Genomic DNA, 8,882 nt, shown 5'->3' on the forward strand with positions numbered 1-8,882 from the left:
GAGACACACGAGGGCTGCAACAGCAAGAGGTTTATTGCGAGTTACGGGTACCCGGGCGTCCAAGTCCTCGCAGGGAGGTGGCGCGCCAGAGCTCGATGCCTAGGGGTTTTTATGGGGGGAAATCGCGGAAGCGGGCTTACAGAAGCTGACAGCAAGGTTACAGGGATAGGGATTGGTCAGTCCAAATAAGGCAAGGAACAGGGTTACATGACTCTGATTGGTCCACGTTGGTGAGCCTGAATGACTTTTCGTTTTCCTGTTTTTGCAACCCTTGGTTCTCGAAAAACTTATTTTGAACTTATCTGTTTGGCACAATCTTGAAACCGCCTAGTTTCGGTTCCTGGAACTGGCTATTTTTATGGTCTTAAATTCCCAGAACCCCGACCAGGTGTTGGTGTTGACTCACGCTTTCTTGCCCTTTGCTTTCTGCCTGGCCTTACCGACTTTTATCAATCTGGGATCTGGGTAGGGGTCTTTCATCCCCCCCTTTTTCTATGAACTGAATAAAATCCTTTATTCCTCTTCTCGTTGTCTTAACTGATGGTATTGTTGAGTGAGAACCAAGGCGTGGGTGATAGACGTCCTATCTTTTATAAATTGTACAAGCCTGTTAAGGATGCAAGGGCCAAAAAGCAATATAAGCAAAATAATCATAAGGGGCCCCATTAGGGTAGAAAGCAGGGTAGTGAGCCAAGGGGACTTATTAAACCATCCTTCAAACCAACCTTGACCAGATTCAAAGAGCTGCTGTCTTTGCTTTAGTCTTTCTCTAAGTTTTGCCATACTATCTCTCACTAATCCTGTGTGGTCTGCGTAAAAACAGCATTCTTCCTTAAGGGCCGCGCACAATCCTCCCTCTTTTAGGAACAGTATATCTAAGCCTCTTCGATTTTGCAACACTACCTCAGACAGGGATGTCAAAGATTTTTCCAGAGCAGTCACAGATTCCTCCAGGGCCTTAATGTCAGTGTTCATTGCCGCTTGGAGTTGGTGGAACTGTCCAGTAGCTATTAAGGCAGTGGAGCCAGTGGCTATCCCGGCAGTAATGCCTCCAACTGTGAGTCCCCCTAATATTAGGGCTAGAGTTATGGAAATAGGCTCTCTCCTAAAGCGGTTTTGACCTTCAAAGTGACTATATACATATTCGGGGCTATGGTATGTGATTTTGGGCCAAAGTTCAATGGTAACACAGAAATCTGAAGTTGCGTTAAAAATATTAGCATAAACGCAGGGAGTCAATCCAGAGTTACAAGCCCAGTGAGTTCCATTTGGGGGCACTAGGTAGTAGTTTCCTGCCTCGGGTGAGCGAGAGTCATTGCAGAGGCTCTGATAAATTGGAGGAATCTTCCCTATGCAGAGTCCTTCTCCTGATATTTCAGCCAAAGTTAATCCACGCTGGGGGAGATTAGTACATTGAGGCGGAGGGATGGTATAGGCAGTGTATTCGCCTATTACGGCTACTCCCTCGTAGAAAGGAGGCTGTGGGGCCAAGCATAACCAGCATTCTTGGGTCCTACTAGGATAAGTGGCATTAAGGACTGAAAAGGAACTCGTAACCAGATTTATTATTCTATCCCCTGTTCCTGGGACAGGGGGAGTTGGATTTGCAAGTGCAGCTAGGGGAGAGTACGGGGTTGCCCTGGGGGAAGGGATTAGTCCAGAAGGGGGTTTTTGCTCTACCAAAACACGGTTCGGGCCTACTGAGTGTGGGATTAGTGGCATTAGTGGCCGGGCTCGTTGCTGGAGAGTCAGTAGTACTCCAGGATCAGGTTTGTGTGGATTATATACTCGGAGGCCCCATGTTTTTCCCTTTTCCCACCCGGAAGCCTTTTCACCCTCTGGGGTGAAACTTACTTGAACTTGGGAGTTTGACCTGCTTCCTTTAAAGAATCTGACCAGATCTCTTTTCTTTGATTTCCACCCTGCCCACAAGGGCAAGGGCATGGAGGTTACACAGTCCCAGGAGGCGCAGAAGAAATCCCCTGCCCCTCCACATTCCTCTCCCCGCCCTTCCTCGGGGCATGTATACCAAACATCTCCTTTTTCTCCGCATTGGGGCAGCCATTTCCTTTTCCATTCCTCTCCTGCTACCTCACACATGTCAAAGGTTAACCGGGGAAACCAGGTATTTAAGGCATGTTTTCCTTGAGCCAGAGCATACTCCTTTCCTGAGTCAAGATTAATTAAAGTCCAAGTTATATTAAGGACTTGGTAGGGGCTTGCCCCTCCTAAAGGGATGATTCCAAAGAGAACTATGAGGAAGGCCCCCCCTTGATTAGTCTTATCTTTAGTGGGTTTTGAGTGCGTTGGACTCGCCATTCCGGGATCGTTTCTTCAGCAGAAGCAGGTTTGACGTGAGACGCGTGAATCCAAGCAGCTATGCCGTCTACCTTTAAGGCGGTTGGAGTGGTCAAGAGTACGGTATAGGGGCCTTTCCAGCGAGGTTCCAAGTTCTTGGTCTGATGTCGCCGGACCCACACCGAGTCTCCGATCTGGAACTGATGTGGCACCACAGGTCTCTCCAGCTGTTCCTTATAGGCGGCAGCGAGTGGCTCCCAGACCTCTCTCTGGACGGTCTGTAAGGCCTGCAAGTGGGCTTGGAGATTTTGGCTGTTAGCAAAAGTGGAGACATCAGAACTATAAAAACTAACACAGGGAGGGGGTGCCCCGTAGAGAATTTCAAAGGGGGTAAGTCCGTGGGGTCCAGGGGTATTTCGAGCCCGGTAAAGGGCAAGAGGGAGTAGGAGTACCCAGTCCTTTGAGCCAGCTGCAAGCGTTAATTTAGTTAAAGTCTCCTTAATGGTTCTATTCATTCTCTCTACCTGCCCTGAACTTTGGGGTCTGTATGAACAATGTAACTTCCAATTAATCCCCAGTAACATGGCCACCTGCTGGTTTACCTGGGAGACGAAGGCTGGCCCATTGTCCGACCCCAGAAATTTAGGCATGCCATACCTGGGAAAAATTTCTTCCAGTAGTTTCTTGCTGACTACTTTGGCAGTTTCTTGCTTTGTGGGGAAGGCTTCCACCCAACCGGAAAAAGTATCGACAAACACCAGCAAATACTGATATCCGTAAAGCCCAGGTTTGATCTCAGTAAAGTCAACTTCCCAATGGACTCCAGGGCGATGCCCTCTCATTCGGACATTTCCTAATCCCGATTTTGTCTTCCCAGCATTTACCATGGCACATGCACGGCACCTGTCATATATTCTTTGCAGGATGTCTTCCTTGCCCAAAAAATAAACAAATCTTTCGTCTCGATCAAGGAGGGCTTTTATCTTTCTGGGGCTTAAGTGTGTTAGCTGGTGTACTTGTTCGATCACCTGCTGGGCGAAATTCCTGGGCAATACAGTCTTATTGTCAAGGATCCATATTTTTCTTTTGTCGTCTTTTCGGGCCCCTAGGTTTGTTAGGAGCTCTTCATCTTTTTTAGGGTATACAAATGGTCCTAAGTCTGCTCCTTTCTGACCTGCATTAGACTGAAGGCACATTGCTATAGGCTTTGTCTGGCCTTCGGGTTCAATGCTAGCACTCTGCCATTCGAGCCACTGCGCCCGCGCCTCTTTGTTGGAGACGGGGTATGGAGGGACCGAGATCACAGCTGCCCTTCGAGCTGTCTCGTCAGCCATCCTGTTGCCCCGGGCAATAGGACTGTCTCCCTTTTGGTGTCCCGGGCAGTGCATGATGCTGAGCTTACGGGGTAAGAATAATGCGTGCAACAGGGCCAAAATTTCTCTTTTGTTCTTAACTTCCTTTCCTTCAGAAGTCAAAAGCCCTCGTCGACTATATATTTCCCCGTGAATGTGGGCAGTGGCAAAGGCATACCGGCTATCTGTATATACATTGAGTCTTTTCCCGCTTGCCATTTTGAGTGCCTGGGTGAGGGCAATCAGCTCTGCCCTTTGTGCTGAGGTCCCTGGCGGAAGGGTCTCTGCCCAGATTACCTCAGTCTCGGTGGTTACGGCTGCTCCCGCCTTCCGTTCCCCATTCAGCACCAGGCTGCTCCCATCAGTATACCAAGTAAAGTCAGCGCCCTGGAGCGGTTGGTCAGTCAGGTCGGAGCGGGTCCCGTGCACTTCTGCTAAAATCTCAAGGCAATCATGGGGAACTGCTTCCTCATCCGCCGAGGGAAGTAGCGTGGCGGGATTGATGGTCATGACGGGCCCAAACCGGACCCGATCTGTGTCCAGGAGCATAGTTTGATAATGAGTCATTCGGGCATTGGACAGCCAGCGATCTGGCGGCTGCCTAATTAGTGCCTCCACTGCGTGCGGGGCCAGAATGGTCAGGGATTGCCCGAAAGTCAACTTGCTGGCGTCCTTAACCAGGACGGCAATGGCAGCCACCATCCTGAGACAGGGTGGCCATCCTGAGGCCACTGGGTCCAATTTCTTGGAGAGGTAGGCCACCGGCCGCCTCCAAGGCCCCAGTTTTTGAGTTAATACTCCCTTCGCATGTCCTTTGCTCTCTGCCACATACAAATCGAAGGGCTTAGTCAAGTCTGGGAGTCCTAGGGCTGGGGCTGTTAGGAGAGCCTTTTTAATGTTCTGGAAGGCCTTCTGTTGTTCTTCTCCCCAGGCAAACATGGTACCCTGTTTGGTGAGGGGGTACAGGGGGCTGGCCATTTCGGCAAAGCCTGGTATCCACAGCCTGCAAAACCCGGCGGTTCCCAAAAATTCCCTTAGCTGCCGGGAGTTTTGGGGCTCGGGTATGTTCATGACTGTCTCTTTTCTTGCATCCGTCAGCCACCTTTCTCCCTTTTTAATTAAATAGCCCAGGTATGTCACCTGTTGTTGGCAAATCTGGGCCTTTTTAGCGGAGGCTCGATACCCTAGGGTCCCGAGGGCATGTAGTAAGTCTCTGGTTCCTTCCCTACATTCCCGTTCAGATGTCGCGGCTAGTAACAAATCATCGACATACTGGAGTAGCATCAAGGCGGGATGCTGGACCCGAAAATCTGCCAGGTCTCGATGTAGGGCCTCATCAAACAGGGTAGGGCTATTTTTAAACCCCTGGGGGAGTCTAGTCCAGGTCAATTGCCCTGAAATTCCCAATTCAGGATCTTTCCATTCGAAGGCAAAAATAGGCTGGCTGTCTGGGTGGAGCCTTAGGCAAAAGAAGGCATCCTTCAAGTCCAAAACTGTATACCAACAATAAGCTGGTGACAGTCCGCTTAACAGGTTGTACGGGTTGGGCACCGTGGGATGTATATCTTCTACCCGCTTGTTAACTTCTCGTAAGTCTTGGACCGGTCTATAGTCTCCTGTCCCAGGCTTTCTGACGGGGAGCAGGGGGGTGTTCCATGGGGACTGGCAAGGTTTTAAAATCCCCTGGTCCAGAAGCCTTTTTATGTGAGGTTTAATTCCTATTCTTGCTTCCTGTGACATTGGGTATTGTTTAATCGAGACAGGTGTAGTATTTGCTCTTAAAGCTATAACCAGTGGAGCTTGTCGTCTGGCCAATCCCATGCCTCCTGTTTCTGCCCATGCTTGAGGGAAATCATTTAGCCATTCTAGATTAAGGGGGAGTTCTTTTCTTTTATTATTTTCATACAGTCTGTATTCTTCTTCCAGACTCAAAGTTAACACCTGCAGAGGTTGATCTTTGGGGCCAACTACACGCACCCCAGACTCCTCAAAATGGATTTGGGCTCTCAATTTCTGGAGCAAATCTCTTCCCAATAGGGGGTATGGACAGTCAGGAACATGAAGAAAAGAATGAGTCACCTTACCGGTAGCCAAGTGGACTCTTCGATCAGTAGTCCATCGATATCGCCGTCCTCCGGTGGCTCCCTGGACCCATGCCGACTTGTCGCTGAGAGGTCCTGGGTCACGGTTCAGGACGGAATGTTGGGCTCCTGTATCAACTAGGAAGGTGACCGGTTGCCCCCCTACATCTAGAGTTATCCTGGGTTCAGGGGGGGGCTCCTGACCCCGACTTCCCTAGTCATCCAGGGTCAAGAGAGATGTTTTAGGTCGAGGCCGAGGACCCCGGGGGTTCTTCGGGCAGTCTTTTGCCCAGTGCCCTCTTTCTTTGCAATAGGCACATTGGTCTTTTTCCACTCGGGGGGTTCCCCTTCGTTCTCCCTCCTGTCTATCCTGTCTCTTTCCTGTCACTAAGGTGGCCATGAGTTTACTAAGGTCCCTACTCTTTCTTCGATCACGTTCCTCTGCCTCTCGTTTTAGCCTCTCATCTCTCTCCTCCACTGTCTCTCTTTTATTAAATATCTTTTCCGCCTCCTTGAGTAGATCCTGTAGAGAACTTTCCCTTAAGTTTTCCAGTCTTTCTAATTTCTTTCTAATATCCGGAGCAGATTGCCAAATGAAAGACATGGAAACGTTAGTTGCCTGTCCTGGGTCCTCAGGATCATAGGGAGTGTATATTCGATACGCCTCCTTTAGTCTCTCTAAGAAGGCAGAAGGAGTTTCCTCAGATTTCTGAATAACCTGTTTTACCTGAGCCAAATTTGTGGGGCGCCTAGCTGCCCCATGGAGACCCGCCATAAGCAACTGGCGATAAAGGATTAGGTGGTTCCTACCTTCCACAGTGGTGAAATCCCAGTCTGGTCTCTCTAAGGGAAAAGCAGCATTAATCTCATTTGGCAGCTGTGTCGGCCGCCCATCTGCCCCGCGAACATTTTTCCGAGCTTCCAGGAGGACTCTCTGCCTCTCTTCAGTAGTCAGGAGAACCTGTAGCAGTTGCTGACAATCATCCCAGGTAGGCTGATGGGTGACAAGTATGGACTCAATCAAGGCAGTTAACATGGCGGGGTCTTTTGAGAAAGGAGGATTATTGTTTTTCCAGTTATACAAATCTGAGGCGGAAAAAGGCCAATACTGGAGTTGTCCGGTAGCCCCTGTTCTTAAGGGAAAAGCCTGGGTAGTGGAGTCCGCAGGGGGTAAATTACCGTCCCTCCTTACCCTAGTTCTAGTGGCAATAGGGGAAGGATCGGGCCGCTGCACGTCCTCCCTAGGGCCAGTTTCCGCCGGGTATGGTGGGGGCTGAGGCAACCGAGAGTCCTCAGTCATCAGGTCCAGGAGGAGGTCGTCCCCAGGGGGCAGGACCTTGGGGGCTTTTGCCTTAGGGTCTTCTGCGGGTAAGGGAGACTTGGTGACGGCGGGGAAAAGGGATGAATGGGAAGGGGGAGCGGAGGGTGTAAGAGGGTGTGTTGGGGGAAATAAAACAAAGGGCCTAACCCATGGAGGGGGGTCAGACATTAAGGCTTCCCAAGTAAGAATATAGGGAACTTGGTCTGGGTGCCCGCGTGGGCCGGGAACCATGATCCGTGCCTTGACCTGTAAAATAAGAATTGAATTAAAGGACCCATCTCTGGGCCAACTTAAGTCAAAGGTGGGCCACTCTGAGGAGCAATACGTGATCCAAGGTCGCTTGTGGACCTCGAGAGAGAGATTACTGGCGATCTTCCGAACCTCTGACCAATGCTGTAAAGTCAAACTTAAGGGGGTGGTAACAGATTGACCCATTATTTCAAAAACACAGAGTCCTAGGACAGACAACACAAAAACTACGGAGACAAAAGTGAAACAGATTTTCGCAGCGCGGCTTCGGTTGAAAACCGAAAGGAAAAGTTCAAATGGAGACTGTGTTCGTGAGAGTCCGGATCTCCCGTCTCCTTCACAAATCACGTAGCCCTCGGTCACCGGGGCAGCCCCAAAGGGACTGACTCTTTTCCAGGCTACGGAGGACAAATGGGCCAGGGTGGCCTCCAAAGACCACTGGGACGTCTCCCAGGGCTGCGGTCGGGAGTATGAGTTCGTCAACTCCTCCACGGAGCCGCCCAATACAAATCTAGTTAGCTAACTAGTACAAAAACAAAGCAAACGCAAGCGCAGAACACCAAAACAAAGACACAGACAAGTGCGATCGCTGGCCAGCTTACCTCCCGTCGGTGGGTCGGTGGTCCCTGGGTGGGGGTCTCCGATCCCGGACGAGCCCCCAGATGAAAGACCCCCAAGCGGTGGGCTGTCTTTCTATCTGAGGAGACCCCCAGAGATCAACGAGACACACGAGGGCTGCAACAGCAAGAGGTTTATTGCGAGTTACGGGTACCCGGGCGTCCAAGTCCTCGCAGGGAGGTGGCGCGCCAGAGCTCGATGCCTAGGGGTTTTTATGGGGGGAAATCGCGGAAGCGGGCTTACAGAAGCTGACAGCAAGGTTACAGGGATAGGGATTGGTCAGTCCAAATAAGGCAAGGAACAGGGTTACATGACTCTGATTGGTCCACGTTGGTGAGCCTGAATGACTTTTCGTTTTCCTGTTTTTGCAACCCTTGGTTCTCGAAAAACTTATTTTGAACTTATCTGTTTGGCACAATCTTGAAACCGCCTAGTTTCGGTTCCTGGAACTGGCTATTTTTATGGTCTTAAATTCCCAGAACCCCGACCAGGTGTTGGTGTTGACTCACGCTTTCTTGCCCTTTGCTTTCTGCCTGGCCTTACCGACTTTTATCAATCTGGGATCTGGGTAGGGGTCTTTCAGAATGCATAAGAATTTTATCTCAAATTATAATACAAAAAGGCTGTATTTTTTTCCATTTTTTTTATTGTCAAACTGATATTCAGAGAGGTTACCAAAAAGGCTATACTAAGCAGTGTTTTTAGATAATATTCATACTAGACAACTATTCTTATTAGTTTTATTTACCAAGTTGCTGGCATAGAGTCTCCAAATGACAGCTGCTAAAATTTTTAAAAGGACAAAATTAATATGCATAGGTATAACTTAATAATAATTATTGAAGGAATTATCCAATTGTATTTCCCTACTTAATTCCCTGCTCTTGCATTTCCGTGCTTAATTCTTTTTTTTTTTTTTTTTTTTTCCTGGGCCTTGGACTCAGGGCCTGAGCACTGTCCCTG

General features: G+C 49.5%; 1 protein-coding gene across 1 annotated transcript; it reads right to left on the minus strand.

Moving 5' to 3' along the window:
* Positions 1 to 2,140: 2,140 nt before the first annotated feature.
* On the minus strand, positions 2,141 to 7,623 carry LOC125351157. The gene is given in 1 exon segment (XM_048345871.1): positions 2,141 to 7,623. A coding segment is annotated over 1 exon segment (5,235 nt). The 5' UTR covers positions 7,488 to 7,623; the 3' UTR covers positions 2,141 to 2,252.
* Between the last annotated feature and the right edge of the window lie 1,259 nt (positions 7,624 to 8,882).

This window comes from Perognathus longimembris, chromosome 5 (assembly GCF_023159225.1).
Source record: "Perognathus longimembris pacificus isolate PPM17 chromosome 5, ASM2315922v1, whole genome shotgun sequence".
Classification (NCBI taxonomy): domain Eukaryota; kingdom Metazoa; phylum Chordata; class Mammalia; order Rodentia; family Heteromyidae; genus Perognathus; species Perognathus longimembris.